Here is a 22,573-nt window from a genome sequence, read left to right as displayed (position 1 = left end):
AAGGCCCCCAGATACTGGACAGTATTCGCATTAAATTTACACATCTTTGCTAACTTCCTGTCCGTGGTCTTGCCTGAAGAAAATGGGAACTCCCAGGCACAGACAAACTGGAAAAGAGGAAATGAGATCATAACCGTGACCGACATCATTCGTTCACGGTACCAGGCAGTGTCCCTCCACGCCTCACAGCTGGGGGCTGCCTGGCCCCGCTTCACAGGTGGCACTGAGGCTGAGTACGAGACTTGCCTGAGGCCCAAAGCCAGGAAAGCGTGCAGTCAAGATTCTAACTAAAGCTTTCTGCCTCCAAGAACTATTTATTGAGTGCCTGTTATGTGCTAGACGCAGTTCCAGGCACCTGGGACACATCAGAGAACGCAACAAAGGCCCCTGCCCTCGCGGAGCTTACAGTCTAGGCTTCCTCCCCCTGCACGCTGTGCCCCCGAGCGAGCCACCGCCCCTCCCTGGGCCTGTCCTCGGCCCCCCGGCTCCACGCGGAACAGGACACCCCCCCCCCCCCCCCCCCCCCGAGAGCAGAAAGGGCTAGAAGTTGAGTTTTACTAGTAAAGTACAAGCAGGAAGGGCAGAGGGACTGGAGCCGGGCGGTCAGGTGTCCCACCGCCCCGGGGCCTGGGCTGGCTACACGAAGTGCTGCCGCTGTTGCTGCTGCTTGCTGGCCGCCTTGCTGGCCAGATCCTTGGCCTTCTCTGTAGCTGCCAGTGCCGTCTCCTTGGCCTTCTCCTTGGCTTCCTTGGCTGTCTCAACGAGGGTTTTGGAAGGGGCCTCCCCTGCAGCAAAGGGCAGGGGCTGGCTTCAGAAGACACCAAGACGACCCACCTCAACACCCCTCCTCCCCGACACTCCCCCTCTTTGGGCCAGGCGCTGTCCGAAGGGTGCCATTTGCCCCAGGGTACTGATGACGGGTCCCAGGCTTAGAGTGGGGTGGTGACGGCTGCGGACTCCACACCTGGCAGGGCCACTAGGGCCTCTTTTTGTGCCCAGAGCCCCTCACCTTGCAGCTTGGCCAAGATGTACTCAAAGCCCTTCATAGTCTTGGTCACGTTGCTTTTGAACCGGGCAAGACCAAATTCCTGGCAGAAGAAGAAAAGGGGGAAAGATTCTGAGCTTCCCACTGACCCCTAACCCAGCCTCCATACCAAATGCCTGGGGCCCCAAAGCCCCAGCACCCCCACAACGCTGCTCACCTGGACAGCTCTGGAGACACCAAATAAGCTAGAGGAGACCCAGGCTTCCCGGCGGATTTCGGTCCAGCCGCTGTTATCAGAGTTCACACAGTAAACACATCGTTCCTCCACCACCTGTGCAGGGAGTCAGGCCAACCACAATCGCGTGGGAGTCTTTCACTTTATCAATTTGCACATAAATTGGATCCCCTGCCTCTTTTTCACAGGGTAGGGCAATCAGGTGAAAATCCACTTCCTTCCCTTACTGTATTCCCAACCTTCATTTCAGGAAGAAAGCAAGAACGTAAAAAAGGCCATTCTGCTCTCTCAAACCTCTCCTCTGACCCTTTCAACTAAAAGGCATATAGACTCGAAATCAGTAGTGTGCCAGCTCCAACCTGGCCCTGGACTTTGTCTGAAGGCTTTCTGTGCAGTGCTTTTAGCCTGCCTTCCACCCACTGCAGTGCCTGAGCTCCCTGGCAGGTGAAATGAAAATGGAAATCTGGCAAGCGTCACAGCTCTCATTATCTGACGAGTGACCCAGTACTTCCAAGAGCAACACTTAAAAGACATGTCTCACAGCTGGATCACTATCTTCGTAATTTATAAAAATAGATTACGCCCTCAGGGTAGTCAGCTGTGAAGCCTTCGGAAAACTCTGGGGCAGAACATCAAGGTGCTCGCTCACTCTGTGACCTTGCAGGGCACTTCCTCTCTCAGAACCTCACTTCCCTCTTTGCACAATAGAGAGTAATACCTAGCTCCCAGAACCACTGTGAAGAAGTTAGCTGAGAAAAAGAATGAGAGCTCTCTGAAAACTTTTAGAGTATTCACACGTGAGAAGATACTGTAGGATGTTCCTTTAACCAAGGGTTTTCCAGCTCTCTTATAGGCAAGAAATCAAAAGGTATATGAACCTCTCCTCCCAAAATCTTAGGCGAAAACCCATTATGTAAGACAGATAAAGTGGAACTCCTTTAATCATCATGGGGTAAGGGGCCCAGATCCTCTCCCCTCTGAGGCACAAAAAAACTGCTTATAGCTTGATAGACTCCTGTTTGAAAAATCACTGCCTCCTTCCCTCAGCATCACTTCTGTGGGCGCACACTCTGTGTGTGCCAGGCACAGTGAGGGTGCTCTGTATTTAGTACTTGGGACAACTCTGTAAAACAAGTACCCCTCCCCCACAGTATGAATGAGTTAAAAAACTAACTGGCTGAAAAAAATCATCTGAGTTTACACTCTAGATCTAGCACTCCCCAGTAACCCAAATCTGCCTCAGACAACAGAAGCCCCTTCATGGCTTCCTAGCCACATGTACCTGGAGCTACTTTTGGGGGACCAATGGGGAGAGTAGTCTCACCATCAGCCGGGCATGGTTGATGTTCCAAGTGAAGGTGGTCATGGTCTGGTTCTGCGGGTCCACAATAGAATCCTCCAGGATGTACACCGAGTGAGCAACATTGGCAGGAAACAGTCGCTCGGCCCAGCGGGGCATCCTGTTGGTCTTGGTCAGGAGACGCCGGGACAGGAGTTTCTGGTCAGGGGTCACCTCCCGGTGCACTATGTCTTCCGTCAAGACATGTTTGCTGCAAGTATCAGAATGAAGGTGACCCTCGGGGGCATGCCGCTGAAAGACTGCCTGTTGGGGTTCCCCTATGGAGGCTCCCCGCCCAGAATGGCCATGCCTTCCCCAAGCTTGCACCGGTAAGTAGTGTGGCTCACACCTCAACTAGAGTCCCTTGCGACTATCCGAGGGCAAAATCCAACTCCCGCCCTCTTGCTGACCGGATTCCAGCGGGGACTGGACCTCATGATTTATTACCCCAGTGGAGAACGCCACAGGCAGAGGAGTAGGCCAGCGCCGGGACTTCCAACCCCAAGATCCCTCCCAACTGCTGTGCCGCCGCCTCTTCCTGTCTCACCACCCCGAAATGAGAGAACCTTGGACTAGAGCCTCAAGTAAACCACCGCCCAGGCCCGGCCTCCTTCCACTACCTTGCAGGCCTGGCCTGGCCACTTTTCGGATAGGGTCTTCTTACCCTAAAGAAGGCCACAACGGTTCCGACGATGCCCTACCTCGGACTCGATGTCGAGTCTCTCCCGGCCCCACACTTCGATCTCCAAACAGCGAGGGGGGGGAGGACTGCTCTTTCCAGGGCCACGTACCTATAGGGATTCGGGTACCGCTGCCAGAAGGCAGCGAACACTTGGTCCCAGGAACTCCGGAGCACGCTCTGGCCCAGGAAATACTTCACCATCGTCCCGGCCGGGGCGGACTCAGCAACCGCGCAGCATCAGGGGTGCGATGCCCGGGGGGGCACGCGGAGGCCGGACCGAGGCTCGGCGCACGCCCGCCAGGCTCGCAGCTCAGTCACCACCACGCCGCACCCAAGCAGCCGCCGCCGCCGCCGCCGCCGCCGCCGCCGCCATGAGGAGTTGTCGGGCCGCGCGCGCAACTTCCGGCGCTGCAGCGCTGTACCCACCACTTCCGGCGCCCGCGCACGTGACCCTGCGGCCCCGCCCCTCGCCCTTTACACCGCCCCCCCCCTCCCCCGCGGGAGTCGCGGCGCTGCGGGTCGGACCCAGGTTGAAGGGGCCCCTAGGTTCCGTGGGGAGTCCGTGGCGGAGCGACGCCTAAGCCCTGCGAGCGAGCTGGGCGGCGGCATGCGGCGCCGTTGAGGGCGCTGCCGCGCGTGCTCCCAGGCCGCCCTGAGTCCTGGGCTATTCGAAGGAGCAGCAGCGCCTGGGGCCGAGGAGCGGGGCAGACGCGGACGCTGCCGGAGCTCCAGCCGACGCGGCGTCTCCAGTCGTAGGTTGGCGCTTTGGGGTCGGGGACTGAGGCTTGGGCGCTGTCTGCCCGAGCGGAGATCCGGGTTTGCCTCCCGCCCCCGCTCAGGACCCTGACGCGGGTGAGGCGGCCCCGGGAGCATGAGCGGGCAGCGCGTGGACGTCAAGGTGGTGATGCTGGGCAAGGAGTACGTGGGCAAGACGAGCCTGGTGGAACGATACGTGCACGACCGCTTCCTGGTGGGGCCCTATCAGAATGTGAGTGCGCCGCGCGGGGCCCGGTACGGGTGGGAGGGAGCTGGCTCGCACCCGCGGCCCTGATCACTTCCCCCTGATTGCAGACCATCGGGGCCGCCTTCGTGGCCAAGGTGATGTCCGTTGGAGACCGGACGGTGACTTTAGGTATTTGGGTAAGTCCCCTGGGCAAGCAGTCCTGAGAAAACCCATTCATGAGGAGGCTTAGGTTCTCCTGCCTATTACTGGTTGACTTGGGGTCTCGTAGAGGCCATTTTTCTATATTAGACCCCAGTTTAAAACTAGGGGTCTGGAGAACGTGGTATTTGTTTGCAATCTTGGGGAGTAGCTCGGTAACTCAGGGCTGAGCCGCCCCCTGCCCTTCAGGATACAGCAGGCTCTGAGCGCTACGAGGCCATGAGCCGAATCTATTATCGGGGCGCCAAGGCTGCCATCGTCTGCTATGGTAAGAGGGGTTCTGGCCCGTTCCTCAAACAAGAGGGGGTGGGTGTCAGGCTGGCCTTAGAGAACAGCCCCTGATCCATGGTTGTGTTTTCTGCGTGTCCCGTGTCAAGACCTGACGGACAGCAGCAGTTTTGAGCGGGCGAAGTTCTGGGTGAAGGAACTGCGCAACCTAGAGGAGGTAAGTGCCAGACCTCACCAGACGACCAGGGGCTGGTGGTCCATGGGAGTGACTCTGACCTTGTCTTTTGCCCCAGGGCTGTCAGATCTACCTGTGTGGCACCAAGAGTGACCTGCTGGAAGAGGACAGGCGCCGCCGCCGTGTGGACTTCCACGACGTCCAGGACTATGCAGACAGTAGCTGTTGCTCAGCTCCCTGGGGGTGGGGGAGGGAGGTGGCTGCTTGGGTGGAGCAGAGAAAATAGGGACCACCTTAGCTGCCATGGCAAGATCCCTTGGGAAGGTCTTCTGGCCTCCCTGAAGGTGTGGGGTCCATTAGATTCCCTGAACTGCTAGCCTTCCCCTTTGTATCCACCCCGATTCTCAGGCAGGAGGCTTTAGTCACTTCTCTTTACAGATATCAAAGCTCAGCTCTTTGAAACATCCAGCAAGACAGGCCAGAGTGTGGGTGAGTGCTGTTGGGGGCCTCCCAGCAGAACAGGCAAGGGTGCCAGAGGAGGCAGAGAAGAGCCTAGAGGGCTGGGTTACTGGGTGATTCCAGGGTTACTGGCTTTGAGCCCTCACTGACTTGTCCTTTTTCTTGCCAGACGAGCTCTTCCAGAAAGTGGCAGAGGACTACGTCAGTGTGGCTGCCTTCCAGGTGATGACAGGTGTGTGTGCTTCCCCAGCCTCTCTGGAGACTTCCTCTAGGCCCACAGCATCTGGCCCCCTTCACGAGTTACCTGATTCCCAAACAGAATGGTGCTGAGCTGCCACCTCTCTTTGACAGAGGACAAGGGCGTGGACCTGGGCCAGAAGGCAAACCCCTACTTCTACAGCTGTTGTCATCACTGAGTCACCACCACTCACCTGGCCTAGGGGAATTAAAGGAATCCCCCCAGAAGGGCTAGACCTAGCTCCTGTCTGGGCTTGAGTGGCCGGACGTCTGAGCTACCCCCAGTCCCCAGGGCAGCAGAGGTGGCACCTGCCTGTGCTGGCCCATGGAACGAAGGCAGCATTGGGCTGACTGACGGGCATGAGGAGGGTAAAGGCTTATTTGGACCCCAGGCTCCTGCCCTGGACAGCACTTGTGTCTGCAGATTATTTAAGTGGCTTTTGATTTGTAAATAAAATCAATGCACTGTGAATCACACTCAGCCCCTCTCCCTGCTGTGTGGATTAGGTGCCAAGACACCTAGTTCTTTCTGGGGCTACCAGCTGGCCTCACTTCCTATATTAAGGCTCCTCCCAGCTCTTATTCTTTTGGAAGCCAAAGAACTTCACTCCAGGGTTGCATCTGAGATAGTGTAGAAACAAAAGGGCCTTTTCCTGTTCTTTAGGGGGGACAAAGACAGGTGAAGGGCTGGGGCTGGGGCAATGCGAAGCTCACGCAAGGCAGGCACTTAAGTGGTGTCCAGAGATCAAAGGGTCAAGCACTCCTACCTCAGACTGGCTGGTTCTACCACAACTTCTGTCACATCTAGGTCCATGAGTCATGTCTGTGGCTCAGATCCTAAGTTTCCCAGCAACCTACTACAAGGTGGCTTAATGGAAGAAAAATTGTAAGTTCTGCAAGACAGAAAGGTCTTATAGATCCAGATTGGGATCCAATTCAGTTATCAACAGAAAAGGGACCTAAACTTGGCCTGAGTTTCCCATCTGTAAAATCAGGTGACCACTCCCAGTTCAGGGCGGCGAAGATCCTGAGCAAAAAGTAACTCTAGGACTGAATGTTTGTCTTCCCACACTACTCCCCAGAGGGCTTTCTGCTGAAGGGCATGAAGTTCAGGACTAGGTCAGAAGGAAAGACAGACTCCCAAGACTCCCCCCAAAGTACATTTTTGGGTCTTAGAAGTATCAAGTGTTAGGGTGGATAGGGCTGGTACTTCCTGTTCAGCTAAAAAGCATATGGCAGCCCTTTTCCAGTATTGGAGGCCTGGCTGCTTTGCCTCTGCTTTTCCTGCCTTAGGCCTGGGCCAGGTCTTCTGCAGTGCCTAGCACCTATCTCTGAAGAACTAAAAACGTGGCCAGAATGGTCAGACTCACAGTCAGAAAATGCTTTGGTTCCACTTCCTTTTTTAAAACCAATTCCTCAAAATACCCTTCCTTCATGGGTAATGGAAGCTTCCTGTATAGGGGCTGAAACTGACACCAGCTACTCCCAAAAGAAGTGAAAAGACATTCTGGCAGCTGGTGGCTGCTGGGACGAAACCCACACCACTCCTGGAGATGCTTAGAGGAGGGGCTCACCTCCACCATGTCCCCAACCTGGGAACTATCTCAGAGGCTGGTTTCTGCTCTCACCCCAAACCCATCCTCCCTCCTGTTAAGCTACATCTCCCCACGGACAACAAACAACACACAGGGCAAGGGCCATAAGAGTAAAGTTAAACTTTACTTTACAGTAATTTTTTTCTATATACAAAGAATTACAGTACATGTTTATGGGGACTCCTACAGGGCTCCCCTCTTTTTCACTAAGAGTTTCACTTACAGCTGACAATCTATGGGGGGAGGAGGGGGCAAAAGACCAGTGATGGACCTCAGCTGACAACCCCCCCCGCCCCTTTCTTAAAAATATATAGATCTCTATTGTCAGCTTGTTTCTTTGCCAAGACTTAGAAAGCTGCTCTTCCATGAGCTCCTGTGTGCTGCACTCACCCATCTTCAACACACTCCTCTACACGCACACACAGGCAGCACCCACCTTGGACCTGGAGACCGCCTGTTCTCTGCCCCTACCCTGGAAGTCTAAAGCACCACAACCATTCATCTCTGCTCCTACTCCCTGGGCTTATCTCCTGTCCACAAAGCTTTGCTTGACTTCCAGGGTGTTAGACCTGAAGCCCCTCAATAGCCTGATGGTTTGAAAGTCATGGGAAAGCAGCTCTAGAGAAGGGACCATATAAGAGTTTAACATGATTTTGCTTATGCTGGTAGGAAACATTTCTCAGGCTGTGGATTTCTAATTAAAATAAACTCTTTCCACTTCCTTAAGAAATATTACCCTTAATCTTCATAAGCAATCGAGGTGCTCCCATGAGAGTGGAAGAGGTAGAGAGGGGCAGAAGGAGAACCCCACAGCTGGAGCGCTCTACCAACCTGTTCTAGGTAGTGTGGACGGAGGCTACACCAGGTGACACGGTGACACCAGCCCTGAGAAACTCAATGGCCACCCTCGTCTGGATATAGCATCTCTCCCACCTAGGATTATGCTGACCCACTCCAGGGTCGGGTGCAGGCTTCACTGAGGCTCTGCCTTCTCCTTCTCTAATTGAGCCTCAAAGAAACCATTCTACACAAAATTTCTTCCTCCCAAACAGGAACCTGGGTTTCTCAAGTCACCAGTCCCTCAACCCTTGGCAGTGCTTATTTATACCAGAAAATTAGCACCATCATTACATTTTTTTGTGTTCAAAGCAATTATCTATTCTTATTTCAATTTGTACTACAGCAACCTCTGGCCCTGCTGCACTGGCCCTAGGAAGCTCAGCTGAGAGCTAACTGGCCACAGCCAACGAAAGTCCCATGCAGCAGCTACCTAGCTCTAAGTGATCTGGAATGTCTAACACATGAAGCAGCCCAAGCATTATTTAGCAGGGAAAGGGGCTTGTATCAGCTCCTTTCTTGCCATGATCTCAGGTGAGGAGACTGGGCCACTCTGACCTCCTGGTTGACAAAACCGGAAGAGGATGACAATATCCTCCGAAAAAGCCTTAGGAGAAAACCCACTTTATAGGAGCTGAGGGCAAAATCCATCCACGTTTAGTGCTTTCCTGATTCCTTTCCACAGGGGAATCTGCCAGGACCAGACTTCCTTCCTGCCATTCTGTTCTCATGATGTGACCTGGGAGTCCAGCTCCAGTGAGATGCTGCTGAGCCTGGGAAAGGATCGCTGATGCACTTCGTGCCCTGACTGTAGTGTGGGGTAGAGAATGTGAAGATAAAATAATTATTTCCATCAATGCGAAAGATGCAGGTTTGGTAGTTGTTCAATTAGAGGATCAACACAGTGACTTAAATCACCTCAAACTCAGTAACTTCAGGGGGAAGCAGACATTTAAAAACTGGGATCCTTCTGTAGCAATGACAGTTATTTTGCTATTAGAATGGGTTTGCTTCAGCAGGAGAAGCAAATGAGGCTTTGAATTCAAATTTCAACAGTTTCCATCAAGTTCTTCTGACTGAACAGGGCTAGGAGAGATATTGGTTCTTTAGCTACCTATGGAAGCTATAACTTCCCCCTTGGAAACGTTTCCTGGGGACTGGCTTAGAGGCACTCTCTCTTGAGATCCTGATTTCCAGGCACTTGGTCAAATACCATCCTGCACAAAGATCAGGAGTTTCTGAGAGAAAAGCTTTCCTTTTAACTGCCAATTCATACCCTCTGGAGAAAAGGTCTCAGGTACAAGGCTCCAGGAGAGTCCCCAAGAACTGGCAGGATCACTGTCTCCCCACTGTCCCTCATGCAAGAGTTTCAATTTCCCAGTAGTCCTTCTAACTCTGCTTCTAATTGTATGGTGACTGCTTTCTTGATGTTAACAATCTGGTATCAGATGCTGCTATCAGTGGGCCTGACAGCTGAATTTCTAGTTTCCATTCTACCTGAGAGTCTTTCAGTAACCCTCACAAAAGCCTGGATGTCCATCTAGATAAAGAACTACCACCCCCCCACCCCCACCCTCTCCCCCAAACTAAGCACAGCTCAAAAGTTGTTTTCCCAGGCAGGTCTGGAAGGACGTTTCCAGTAAATGGTGTAGAATGGAAAGAACCAAAACAAAACCACAAAGTGGCCACTCATGGCCCACCTTTCCCTCACTCCTTGTCCTGTGAGACGTATCTAGAGCGGCTGTCAAGTCAATTACCTACCAAAGCCTACTTCAGAGAAGCTATTTCAGGATCAAACTTCTCCACTTAAATTTTTTTACATAGCCTGCACACACCCCCCCCCCCCCCAAATTCACAGTTTATTTCATGAAACAAAGAGCTACGGTAATTTAACACACAACATAGTGAAAGGAGATTCTGACAGTGCAGTGCGAATATCTTTTTCTGATCACAACTACAGATGACAGGAGAGAAAAGGGCACAGGACTGGCACCAAGCAAACCCTACTCATACAGCCTAAGAGATTAGGGAAAGGGACCTACTAGCTGCAGTTATATACTTATTATTCTCACACATGATAAATACTTAATATAATGAACTTTAATGTTCTGGGTGGATTTCTTTAAAAATATCTTTTCCATGGTTTAAAATTTTTTAAAAAAGAAAATAAGATGCTTTGTTTTTTCTTCCTTTTGAACAAAGAGCTTTTCCTCTCTCATGATGTGGGAAGAGAGATAGGATGAAAAGGGGAGAACTAGGCAGGTGGAATTTACAGAGGAGATTTCGAGGTCTAAGTGGGATGCAGAGATAGGCCCCTAGACTCGGGACAGCCCTGCCCAGCCTCGTACCTCTGCCTGAGTTCAAGTGTCTCAACCCGAGACAGACTTTGGGAAATAAAAGCAAATTCTTCTTTTAATCTTTATATAAAGCGCAAATGCTTCTATAACTATTGTTCCCTCCTTAGAAGTGATGTGGATAACCTCAGTAGGAACTCAGGAGGAGGAAACTGGGACAAAATACAGAATCTTGTTGAGGGTGTAAAAGCCATAACTGAAACAGAATGGCCAGGAGACATCTGGGCCAGGAGATGGCCTGTTGGCTAAAGCTGCTGGCTAAGTTGGCAAAGCAGAGAGGTAAACACGTTTGGTCTAGGGACAAAGGAGGGGTGAGTGAATGGGAAGGAACTGGCCAAACAGCACTTCCTGTTGGCAGTTGGTGAGCTGGGTGAATGGTAGGGCAGGGTAGCACCAACAGATTTCCCAGCCCTTGGGCCCCAGCTCAGGGCAGCAGTAACAGATAATCAGCAGTTATGAGGAATCATCTCTCAGACTGGACATTGCTCTAAACACATCTTGCCAGTCACAGGGGAAGGGCTCTGGCCTGCCTTTGAACAAAGTCAGCAGGCAGGTGCTCTCAGTACAGAACACAGCAATTCTCAGGGATAGGGTGGTAGAATCCACCAGTGAAGGAGAGGACTCCCTCCATTCAGGTAAGAGGGTAAAGGATCAAAAGAGAGAAGGAATTTTCCATCAGAATCTGGCACTCTCCCTGAGCTGGTGGTAGATCTAGCGCAGAGCTTGCCAGAGATTCCCTATGTCCACTGCCCGACTCTGAAATCTGAAAGCACCTGAGTGTTTGGGGGGCGGGCATGGGGTGGGCTGATGTAAAAGGACGAAAATCGGTAGGAAAGAAAGGTAAGCTTGCCAATTGCCTTCTTATACTTCGGTAAAGCTATGTCCTTGTAGAGCCCAGCCTCCACAACCAGCTGCTCTGCCAAGGACAGATTTTCAGACTCTGCACAGCCCAAACAGAAGCAGCAGCGGCTGCCCAGCCAACGGCTCCACTTGGCCTTGATGCAACCCCCCCCACCCCCCAACCCCCCCAATTAGAGACCTCCACATGAGCGTGTGTGCATCACACGCACACATGCACACCCAACCAGGGGACACTTACTCAACACAACCACTTCTGGGGCCATAAAGGACATTACAAAATGAGTCTGGAGCCCCAGGGCCCCTCAGAACTTCCTGTTATTTCCTGGTCAAAGGTTCATGAAAACAACCTGAGAACCCAGGCAGGCATGTTAGGCTCACAGGGATCAGGTCTTATCTCTGTATCTCCTGTCAGTGACTAGCACCTGGCCTAGCACATGTGAATGCTCAAGAAATCACTACTGATACCAGTTCTTCCCAAGTGTTCATCAGGTGCCCTCAGTGGGGCTCTGAGGGCTACAGAAATAACTTCGAGAGCCCCTCTACCTTCCAACCTGACCAGTGGAATTGAATCCCATGCTTGACTCCAGAGTGGACTTTTTATTTCAAGTTACCGTGTGTAAAGGTTGGAGGAAAAAGACCCAAGTCTGTCTGTCTCCTTGGCTGGGGCCCACTTGGATTTCCATACATGGTTTACACAACCACATGCCCCCACTGGCTAATGTCACAAGAGTTCTGAGTGTTGGGATATAAGGAAAGAGTAACAGTGGAAAAGTGGTGGGGTCTGTTTTTTAAGAGGGGAAAAGAAAGATGATTTCCCTTCCCCAAGAACCCTGGGGGCAGCTGGTCTGGTCATGTGACATTTACTCATATTACTTCTGTTCTGACTCTGCACACTTGTGACTGGAAGGAGCCTGGTTAAGAGCTGGAAGTGTATTTTGCTCTGGTTTAGGGTCTTGCCCTCTTCCAAGAGACCAGCAAGTCTGTGCCAATGTCTGTGTGCTCCCAGAGGACCAGCAAGATGGCGATATTGTCTGTCCAGCCACCATGGGCCAGAGCCCTGGCCCTGGTGCGGCCTTTCCCAGGGCCCAGGGACTCTGCTCTGCAGTTGCCAACTTCTTCTCTTCAGTACAGAGGGAGGATGGGGCCTTCCCAAGAGGCCTGAAGGACTGCCCACTCTTGGCAGCAAGTCCAGGTAGTTGCTGGCCTCCGGCCATCTGCTTCACCTGCTTCACCAGGCCTGGTGCTTGGCTGGGAAGCCCTGGTGTCTGCTCCAGCCCTGCAGGTGCTCTTCCTGAGGCCTGAGTTGTTGGCTCATATAAAAAAGCCTTGGCAGGGGGCTGAGAGAGAAGTCTGGCCTGGGTGAGTGATTTAACTGCTTGCCAGGAGTGCTCCGAAGGGACTGCTGCTTTCCCCGGTGGCTGAAGGACAGGATCTGACACGCTGCCTCTCTCTACGGCTCGCGGCATCTGCCCCAGACCTTTGCTGGCAGTCCACGAGCTTGACTCCAACACCGGCATCTTCTCATCAACCTGTGGTGTGACCTCATGAGGTGAAGCAGCCCGTTCTTTCTGGTGAGGAGTTAGGTCTATGAGATCCATCACCAAAGCAGCTCTATTTTTTGACTGAGTATTCTGGTCCACGGGCCTCAGTGCTTTTTCTTTAGCTACCAGGGTCTGGACCACAGCTGATAGTACTTTGTCAGGAGGTGGGAGTCTCTGGGACAAAGAAGCATGGGATTTGTCTGGGGGCCTGTCTGAAGTCTGGGGTTTGGGACCGCTGGTGACTAGCACTCTGTCTGGCGGTGGAAGTCTCAGACCAGTAGGGACTGGGGTTTTCTCCAGTGACTGGGGCCTTGGGCTGGCAGCACCTATGGATTTATCCAGCCTTGGGTCAGCTGTCCCCAGAGGTCTTTCCAGTGGTTGGGACCTGACTGAGGGTGAGGAGCTTACGCCAGTCACTGAAGAGGGTTTGTCAGATAGTTGGGGTCTTGGTCCTGCCACTGCAGGTGGCCTGTCCAATGGCTTCTGGCTGGATACCAAGGACTGGGGTTTGGTCCCCGACCCAGCAAGGTCCCTGACCCTATCTACAGGCTGGGGCCTGGAGTCAGTTCTGTCAGAAGGTCTTTCAGGAAGCGGTGGCCTCTGACAAGTCCCTGCCAGAGCTTTTTTGGACAGCGACAGTGTCTGGTTGGTGTCAGCAGGCAGCTTATCCAACAGTTTGGGCCCCTGAGCAGCCACTCCTGATGAATGCTCTGCCAGGTGAGTGCCTGGGCCTGGAGGCAGCGGTACTGGGGGAGGCACATACTCACGGATCTCCCCAGGTTCCAGAGGGTTGGGCCCACAGGGGTCATGCTCAGTACAAGACAAACGCCCATCCAATTTGGAGATGAAGAGCATCCCTTCCCGATGCTGCTTACAAAAGGAGCTGGGACACATCTCACAGAAGGAGGCTGCTTCCTTCCCACAGATGTCACACTGATGCCAAGGACACTCCCATTTCCCTAAAAACACAGATATGAAACAAACGCTTAGGAAAACAAGCAAGGTGCATGAAATGAGTCATGGCCCTGAGCCTGGGTCAAAGGAGTGATTTCAAACTGCCACCTTCTGCGGAGAGCTCATGCCACTCACCTGACACCTCCCCTGCCCCAGAATCTGAGTCTCCTGTACAACACATAAAAATAAAAGCCAAGTACAAGTAGCAACTGAGTATTAACTAAATATACAGGCAGGAGTAGTTTCTTATTTCTAGGACTATTTCTAGCAAGGGGGAAAAAACCCAAAGCTCCCCTTAGATAGAATGTGAAGATACTACTTCCACAGTTTTGCAAACTCCATTTGTCTAATATAGCCTTTCAATATTCAACTCTAAAGGGATAATCTCAGCTATTTAAACTTCTGCTTATTTGGTTATATTTAGGAACAGGGAGCAGATATACAAATGTGAAAAACTGAGCGGATTTTCCTTTGCTCAGTTTCAAATCTTGCAACTAGCACAAATTTTACCTGTACAGTCCACACAGAACCAGTGGAAAAGATCCTGACCTACCATCTATTTGCTCCCATTTCATGACACCTGAGAGTCCCTGCCGTGGATGGTGTTTTCGCCCCGGCTCATAGTTTCCAAATAAACTATGCTAGTCCTGACTCCTGGCTCCTAGTCAAGATGAGTTCCATTGCAGCCTGTGCCAGCTACAATCCTGAGCTATTGACTCTGAAACAATTCTCCTTCTCCACTTCCTGGCACTGACAAGTCATGTTGTGGTCCTGCCCTCACACTACCTCCGTTTCTATAATTTTATTTCTCTGGCAACCATACATTGAAGGAAAGCTAGTTCAGGGACAAACTCCTCTCATTCCCACCCCAAAGTTTTCTCTCTGCAATTCCTAAGAGCAGGCCACTGGTGATGTTTAATCTCCTCAGCTGAAGTGGCTCCCTACTGCTTTCTTGCCTCTGTCAACAAAACAGACCACATATCCAAGTCCCCCCAAACTCTTCTAACTCCAAATCACCACTCAAAAGTTAGCAACTTGGGCACCTGGGTGGCTCAGTTGGTTAAACAACTGCCTTCGGCTCAGGTCATGATCCTGGAGTCCCAAGATTGAGTCCCGCATCGGGCTCCCTGCTCAGCGGGGAGTCTGCTTCTCCTTTTGCCCCTCCCCCTCTCATGTGCTCTCTCACTTTCTCATTCTCTCTCAAATAAATAAAATCTTAAAAAAAAAAAAAAAAGTTAGCTTCTCCAGCCACAAATTCCTGACACTCTATCTGCCCAAGCAGCTCTCTTATGTGTCAACAGACGGAGCTGCCTCTCCTTCATAAGGGAGTGGGTGAAGGGAGCTCAAAGGGTCCCTAGTCCAGGGTATCTAGTCCACACCTCACTGACCGGAATAACCCCAAACTCCATGCTATCTCAACCTCTCTTTCTTTAGAAAGGAAACATGATTTAGTGGCCTTGAAGTCAGAAAACCTGGCTTTCAATCCAACTCCTCCATCTACATGCTCTATTGTGACAAGTCATCTCACCAAACTGGACTCTCAGTTTCCTCATCTGCATCATGGGAAGGTGAAAAGGTCTCATCTTTATGGGTTGCTGGGAGGATAAAATAACATAACATAAATGTAAATAAAGTGCTTGACATATAATGAGTTTCTGTTCCCTTCTCTATAACCTAGGATTCCAAAGCCTTTATTTCCAGAATGAGAACATGAACCATACCCCCTTCAACATTATGCATGGGAAGACCAAGGGCTCTGACAATTCTGGCAGAGAACAAAGAGCACTCTACATGGATTTTGACACCAACCTGCTGGTCGCTTGGTTAGATTTAGACAGTCAGCGTGGTAAACTTTTGGGCAGCCTGGCTTCTTACAGGAGACGAGCTGGCCAGCATCCCCACAGCTGAAACATTCATCCTCTCTCTCCTTTGTGATTTCACCCTGGGTCCTGCGCTTCCCCTGTTGCTTCTTCTTGAATTTCTTTGACTTTTCTTCTGTGGCAATGGGTTGATTCTAGAGGTCAGATATTGAGCAGTAAGCATTCTGTCGATATATTAGTTGTGTGATCTTGACCAGATTAACTATCCTCTCTGAGCCTCAGTCTCTCCTCTGGGAAGAGACAGTCCTCATAGACTATTGTAAAGATAAGAGAAAATGCAGGAAAGGCACCTCGCACATCATAGGTACCCAATAAATGGTTGCATTAATTCTAACTTTTCTATCAACTACTCCTGCCACATGAATGAAATAAAAGAAAAATAAACTTATTTTTGTTAACACACAAGGCTAGTGTTTGTTTTTTTTTTTTTTTAAAGATTTTGTTTATTTATTTGAGAGAGAGAGAATGAGAGAGCACATGAGAGGGGGGAGGGTCAGAGGGAGAAGCAGATTCCCTGCCAAGCAGGGAGCCCGATGCGGGACTCGATCCAGGGACTCCAGGATCATGACCTGAGCCGAAGGCAGTTGCTTAACCAACTGAGCCACCCAGGCGCCCTCACACAAGGCTAGTGTTAAAGGTAACGTTACCCTTTCATTACGTTTTATTTTTGTGTTTGTCTAGGTGTGTATGTTTGTGTGTGCACACACATTTCTTTATTCAATAAACCTTCACTGGACACCTTAAGAGTCACATGCTAGGAAGGCACAGAAAACTAATTCATGGTCCTTGCCCTCAATAAGCTATGTGCCCTTCATCTATATCAAATTAGGTTCATATCCACCACTCCCCAAGACAGATCCTGGTGTAGCCAGCAGGTCTCCTCCATGATCCCTGCAGCCCACACTTACCAAACCCCATGCGTTTCATCACATCATTTATCTTGGACTAGAAACATCCAGGATCAATCTGATCTATTACTATCCCTCAGTGATCTCCCATTTCTAAACTTCTGCCCTCAAATTTCTCTTTCACTGATTCATGTGTGAAATACTACATAGATGTTAAGGATGCAAAAACTGACATCCCTAGTGAATGTAACACCATTAAACTTAGGTTAAACTCAGTTACTATTTTGATTTATAGGTAATAAATAAACTGGACACCTTAAGGAACAAGACCATTTAACCAACTGACTAAAGAAAAAAAAACTCAATAAAATATAAACATAATTTTCCTTATTTAATAAAAGAATAATTGGGGGTGTTCACCATCTCCGTGTGTTTTTGCTCAAAATGATTACTCCTGGGGCGCTTGAGTGGCTCAGTCGGTTAAGCAACTGCCTTTGGCTCAGGTCACAACCTGGGGTCCTGGGATTGAGCCCCACGTCAGGCTCCCTGCTCCGTGGGGAGCCTGCTTCTCCCCCCTCCTCCTGCCTGCCACTCTCCCTGCTTATGCTCTCTCCCTGTCAAATAAATAAAATCTTTAAGAAAAAAAATTAAAAAGATCACTCCCCCTTTAGTTATTGGTTTCTGTGCTAATTTGCATTTTTCAGTTCTTAACATTGACTTCCAAATCAAAAAAGCATAATGGGAAATACCCAATTGGAGTCACTGTGTATTTTTCATCAAAATTAAACTTCAATTTTTAGTGTGCTGTAACTTAGGATAGAAAAATCTGGATGCATGTTCATCTATTATGGTCCATCCATTATATAAAAAAATTAAGTCACTTAGAGACAATGGTTAAAAAGACTATGTGACAGCAAGGAAAAAGATTTTATAATATTTAAGAAATGCAGGATACAGACTTGTAAGTAATTCTTTACAGAATTATAAGCCAGTTAAAATGCACACAAAAACCCAGAGAGTAAGACACAACAATGCTTATACTTAAAGTAAGATTAAGGGTCCTATTTATCTTCAAGTGTTATACTACATTTAGAATCTTAAATTCAATATTGGATTCTTTGAGATCTTTAAAAAGACAAAGAGAGGAAGAAAGGGAGACAGAGATACCAAGAATCTAAGAAGCTTATTAGGAAATGTGAGTGAGATGAGCTGAGACCAATAAAGACATAGGAAGTAACCTACTTTATGGATTCCTATCTTACAGCTTTTTTAGCTAGAAAGGTATCACCAATTAGAAGTCAGACTGCTCAAAAGAAATTCAACAACACCCATAGATCTGCTCTTGAATAACCAAACTGACCATCAGAATGCTTAGTTAAGTGCCAGTAGCCCTACCGACAACTATCCAATGTCATTATTCCAAAGAGACATCTTAAAAAGTCAGCTATGCCACTGGTTAGGGAGGGAGGACCACACCATTATTCCCGATGGAAACATTTGGAAGGTACCTTTGGCCTTACACCCAAAAAGCCACTGCAGTTTGGGGCTCCACATTTGCAAACAGTCTTTCCATTCCCAAGACATTCTAGGTTGTAGTTGAAGGTAAGTTCAGTGCCTGCATAAAAGACCATGAAAATATTAATATCTATGGTTTTAATTATATTATTCTGTATTAATCACAAAGGATATGGACTTGCAAGAGAACAGATTTTTTCAGAGGATAGAAGGGATTTATTAACTCTAATCCCACTATATTAATGAAATACTAATAAATTCGAATCCTATAATATTATTAATCAGCAAATACAACTTAGTAACAGAAAAACTTATACAGGTTAACAAGTAATATTTAAAATAACCTTTACTGTAGATGTTAATTATCCCAAGTTGTTTTGTGTTTCCTAATCAGATTCAAAATATATTAATTCATTACCAAAACAAACAACAACTCACCTGTATACACTGATGTGCTAGGCACTGGGAATGCAAGTATGAAGAAAACCTGTTGATCTGTGCCAAATCTAGCAGAACTTAAGGGAGAGACATCTCAATACAGAGTAATACTAGAGAACTCTATACCATAGACTTGGGCCCTGGCTTTATATCCCTGTTACCACAGTCTAGCTGGGTGATTTGAGCCCTGAGTACATTTATTAAATGGAGAAACAACAACCGCACAAGCATATTTAGAGAATAGGACATAATGCACACAGCAGTAATTTGTACACTTTAAAAAGAGATGTACAGATTTAAAGTACAAATTGTCCCCTTTCTGTCAAAAGTGCATCTTATCAAAACTAAGAGAGGAAATAAAACACACAACCATTCAAATTTAAAACACATTAGGGAGGGCCTAACAAACAGAAGAATTTTATATATGTATAAAAAGAGATTAACTCTGGGTCAGGGTAATGGTTCACCATTAACGTGTACAGTGATAATCATTTGGTCAAAATGACCAAATCTTAGAAGATTTCCCACTGCAGACTGACCTATTTTCCATCACTGAGATTAACTGATATATATAGTTTTTCATCTAATATTGGATTAATATAGATCATTATTTGTTTATTCAGCTAAGCAAATTATAAATCAGCTACCTTACATTTAGGGGTCCAAATGGTACAAAAACTAGAATCACTCATGGCCTGGTGAGAAGTTCACACTGCAAGGAACTTGCAGAAACCAAGACTGACCAAGGTAAGAGCAGGGTTCTGTCTCCCCTCTCACATTTACGGCGAAATACTGCACTGAATGATAGATAATTCTACTCACTTTATTCCTTTCTTATTAAACAATTTATGAGTACATAACTGAATTTTCATTAATTTAATGTGCTTATAATACAACTCACCCATATACACAAATATAAGATAGCAGGATACTGACATAACCTACTGCTTACTCACCATCCACTATGTAAACATAACCGCACAAGGGATAAATCAGAAGGTATTGGTGTGCATAAAGGAAAGACTTATACCATTCTAGAAAAGAGCCCAATATACAACAATCCTTGAGGTCTGCACTTATGGGGACGAAAGGGCATTGGAGAAAAGATAAACAAGGAGTATGACACATGTGGTAGAAAGTATAACAGGTATTGAAGAATACATGAAGCTGAATGAGTAAAGAGAGCAAGCTGAAAAGTTCTGATTCCATCTGTCAAGGCTGCAGCTCCATAGGAACTCTGCATAGCACTGAGCTTTCTGTCTCGTTCCTCTCATTCCACCCATGCAGACTGGAAGTCAAGTGAGAACAAGAACAAGGTCTGTGAATTCCCATACCATGCTGCTTGAGCTAAGTGAATATGGAAAAGAGAGAAGAAAAATTTGTGGCTAGAAATGGTAGAGGAATCTATCACCATGGACAAAGACTTAAGTTACAAGTACAAATGTACTGAAAGCAGCCAGGAGAGATAGAAGGACTGACGTTATGGGCCTGGATAACATTTGAGTAATTAATACACAGGACACGACCCCAGGGTGGTTAGAGGTGCCAGACCCAAGAATCCAAGTAACACAGGTATATAATACCACATACTTCACAACATTTTTACAAGGATTAAATATGGTAATATGCTTGGAATAGTGTCTGGCAGTGGTGCCAGGGGCTGAGGGGAGAGAAAATGGAGAATTAGCATTTAATGGATACAGAGCTTCACTTGGGGAAGATGAAAGGGTTAAAGAGATGGATGGAGGTGTCAGCTGAACAACAAGGTGAATGGACCTACTGCCACAAAACTGTAGAATTAAAAAATGGTTAAATGATAAACTTTATGTTATGTATATTTTGCCATACCACCATCACCACCAAAAATATTCCACGCCAAGTACCACCTGGAAAGTCTTTTCTGTATTCCCAAGAGTTTGCAGACCTCATTTTGGATTATAGGACATATGGGATGTTTAGATGATAAAACCTGAAATTCCTTTCTTAGCTCCAGAATCCTTAACTGATTCTTACCTGCTTTAATGTCACTCAGGGCAAAAAGGCCAACACGGGTATCTCCATTCACAGACCATTTCTGTGTTTCACAGTTGGGCTGGCAGCAATGATTCATGAACCGAGCATAGTTTCCTTTAGGACCAGCGTCAATGATCCGGTCCTAGAATTCCAAGAGATGATGCTCATTAGATACTTCCTATATATTGTAACAAGCTAGAGTTCCTATTTGTATAATTTGACTCTCCCAGGAGTGGTTCTCAAAGTGTAGTCACTAATCCATCACTAGCACCATATCTATTATTTGTTGGAAATACAAATTCTTGAGCTGCACTTCAGATATACTAAAAGCAGAAACTCTGAGGTGGGGCCCAGCAATCCGTGTTATAACAAGCCTACTAGGTAATTCTGATATATGCTGAAGTTTGAGGACCACAGCCCTAGAAGCGGCAGCTTGCCTCACCGTCTCAATTTGGTGGTCCTGAACCCTGGGGCTACACATTAGAAATCAGCTAAGGAGTTTTTAATACTGATGTTGAGACCCCATCCCAAATGAAGATCTGAATATCTGGAGGTGACGATCTCACAAACCAAAGGGTTCAACTTAATAAATGTTCATGAAGTTTCACACCAGAAAAGAATTCTGTTATAACAGTCAATGGAAGGGGTCAGGGATTGCTAGCAGACCTTAATATTCAGGTACAACGAAGAATGTCAAATGCACAGAAAATAAACACATTAGGATGCTGGAATTAGGAATGAGTCCCAAATATAATTCTAGGCACCAAAGAAATGAAACTCATCAGCAAATTCCTATGATTGGAAAGATGACGGGTTCAGAGGCTGAGTTCTACAATTTATATGACCTTGTAAATGAACTAAATATTAACAAATCAGTTTCTCAATCTGTAAAATAAAAGGATGAAAGAATGATTATTTACTTGGCTGGCTGCAGGTTTTAATCTTATAGGAAAAATACTAAAAGACATAATACCCAACTTGTATAGGACAGTTCAAAAAGAATGCAAACAGTAGCTCTGTTGACTCTGGCAAGGGATGTGTAGCCAGAAATGAGCAAATTTAGCTACTCCAGAACCTCGACAAAGCAAACCCTACAAATGTAAGGGAAAGACGCTGTTTTGGGCAGTGAATTACATGCCTACAAACACTATGGCTGGGACAATATCAATTTCACAATCTTATAACAATGGAAATAACACTTACTTTGTCTAGAGTAAGCATATAGAAATTAGTGATATCATGTTCTTGGGCATAACGGATTCGAGCTCTGCACTCTTCTTCATCTATTAGCTCACCCACATACTCATTCACAAATTCACCCTAGAACAAGAAATAGTTCTTAATGGCAAAAAGCACAACTGTGTTCCCAGGTACACCTTATTTTTAAAAAAATTAATGAAAATAACAATCTCCAAAGCAGTTCATGTACACGTACCTAATCAATTTAACAAAGGTTTATTCAAGAAACATAAATATGATGCTTCAACTATTTGACAATGAAAAACACCTCCCCACTCCTATCACTGTCACCAGGAGAAAGACTGGGATACAATGGACATTAAAGATCAACCAACGTAGGTAAACTAGGGCTCCATCAAAATGGTCATATAGTTGATCCCTTGAACTGCCCCAAAACCTGAAAGTCAATTTCCATAAACTATGTTCCTTTTCCTTGGAATATACCCTGCCTGCTGCCCGCCCTTCCACATTTTATAATACTGTCCTCCTGACTCACTCCGCTACAGTCATACTGGCTTTCCCTCATGCTGTCCAATTTGCCAGCAATGCTTTAACACTCACCTAGCCTAAGCCAACAACTACTTGTATTTCAATTCTCAACTTAAAATATTCCCAGAGTCAAAGCTAGTTTCAGGCCCTTTACCATTTACCATATGCCTCCAGAACCCGTTGTGCTTCCACACTGGGGACTACTTGATCAATGTCTCGCCCCCTTAGAATGTAAACTTTATGAAAGCACGGCCTATGCCTCTCTTACTTATCACTGCATTTGCAGCACAATGCCTGGCACACAGTAGATACATAATAGCTACTTAGCAAATAACTAAACAGACCAGCCAATATTCACTTCCTTTTCTAGAAACAAACTTCAATAAAATTCTTTAGAAAGCATAACTAGAGTAAGGTTTATTTTATTAAAATGTCAAGTAAGATTTATTCTACACAAAGACTATATAATATTCTCTATTAGAAACTTGCAGGTCCATGAGAGACTAT

At 47.6% G+C, this 22,573-nt stretch overlaps 3 protein-coding genes across 12 annotated transcripts in view; 1 reads left to right on the top strand and 2 right to left on the bottom strand.

Moving 5' to 3' along the window:
- Positions 1 to 549: 549 nt before the first annotated feature.
- Positions 550 to 3,636, bottom strand: PRELID1 (PRELI domain containing 1). Its single transcript, XM_032403816.1, has 5 exons — positions 3,351 to 3,636; positions 2,545 to 2,770; positions 1,203 to 1,316; positions 1,010 to 1,088; positions 550 to 785 (listed from the first exon to the last, which is right to left on the bottom strand). Exons 1-5 carry the CDS (start codon positions 3,440 to 3,442, stop codon positions 637 to 639), a joined length of 660 nt encoding a protein of 219 aa, XP_032259707.1. The 5' UTR covers positions 3,443 to 3,636; the 3' UTR covers positions 550 to 636.
- Positions 3,637 to 3,726: 90 nt separating this feature from the next.
- Positions 3,727 to 9,502, top strand: RAB24 (RAB24, member RAS oncogene family). 3 transcript variants are annotated; one of them, XM_032403811.1, is made up of 9 exons: positions 3,727 to 3,993; positions 4,081 to 4,229; positions 4,313 to 4,381; positions 4,593 to 4,671; positions 4,781 to 4,848; positions 4,925 to 5,024; positions 5,245 to 5,295; positions 5,435 to 5,497; positions 5,617 to 5,975. In XM_032403811.1, exons 2-9 carry the CDS (start codon positions 4,113 to 4,115, stop codon positions 5,679 to 5,681), a joined length of 612 nt encoding a protein of 203 aa, XP_032259702.1. In that variant the 5' UTR covers positions 3,727 to 3,993; positions 4,081 to 4,112; the 3' UTR covers positions 5,682 to 5,975. The 3 variants fall into 3 exon arrangements, with proteins under 3 accessions (XP_032259702.1, XP_032259703.1, XP_032259704.1); XM_032403812.1 differs by having other exon boundaries at positions 3,727 to 3,997; XM_032403813.1 differs by lacking the exon at positions 5,617 to 5,975 and adding an exon at positions 8,620 to 9,502 and having other exon boundaries at positions 3,727 to 4,229.
- A 16-nt stretch (positions 9,503 to 9,518) lies between these two features.
- The window catches only part of NSD1 (nuclear receptor binding SET domain protein 1), a 150,516-nt gene continuing 137,461 nt past the window's right edge, over positions 9,519 to 22,573 (bottom strand). For all 8 annotated transcript variants that reach the window (XM_032403805.1, XM_032403803.1, XM_032403802.1 and 5 more), the window contains 5 exons: positions 21,542 to 21,658; positions 20,339 to 20,480; positions 17,881 to 17,987; positions 15,454 to 15,658; positions 9,519 to 13,649 (listed from right to left, as the gene is read on the bottom strand). In XM_032403805.1, coding sequence (XP_032259696.1) covers positions 12,019 to 13,649; positions 15,454 to 15,658; positions 17,881 to 17,987; positions 20,339 to 20,480; positions 21,542 to 21,658 — 2,202 coding nt within the window. In that variant the 3' untranslated portion in view covers positions 9,519 to 12,018. The remainder of the gene's footprint in view (positions 13,650 to 15,453; positions 15,659 to 17,880; positions 17,988 to 20,338; positions 20,481 to 21,541; positions 21,659 to 22,573) is intronic.

The sequence above is a fragment of the Phoca vitulina genome, unplaced genomic scaffold (assembly GCF_004348235.1).
Source record: "Phoca vitulina isolate PV1807 unplaced genomic scaffold, GSC_HSeal_1.0 scaffold6, whole genome shotgun sequence".
Lineage (NCBI taxonomy): Eukaryota > Metazoa > Chordata > Mammalia > Carnivora > Phocidae > Phoca > Phoca vitulina.
This window is presented reverse-complemented; position numbering and strand designations above follow the sequence as displayed.

Coding starts and splice junctions, on each gene's coding strand:
- PRELID1 (XM_032403816.1), bottom strand. CDS start 3,442: ATGGTGAAGTATTTCCTGGGCCAGAGCGTGCTCCGGAGTTCCTGGGAC. Junction 2,771..3,350: donor CGGTACCCGAATCCCTATAG/GTACGTGGCCCT, acceptor TGATACTTGCAG/CAAACATGTCTTGACGGAAG. Junction 786..1,009: donor CATCTTGGCCAAGCTGCAAG/GTGAGGGGCTCT, acceptor CCTTTGCTGCAG/GGGAGGCCCCTTCCAAAACC.
- RAB24 (XM_032403811.1), top strand. CDS start 4,113: ATGAGCGGGCAGCGCGTGGACGTCAAGGTGGTGATGCTGGGCAAGGAG. Junction 4,382..4,592: donor CGGTGACTTTAGGTATTTGG/GTAAGTCCCCTG, acceptor CCTGCCCTTCAG/GATACAGCAGGCTCTGAGCG. Junction 5,498..5,616: donor TGCCTTCCAGGTGATGACAG/GTGTGTGTGCTT, acceptor TCTCTTTGACAG/AGGACAAGGGCGTGGACCTG.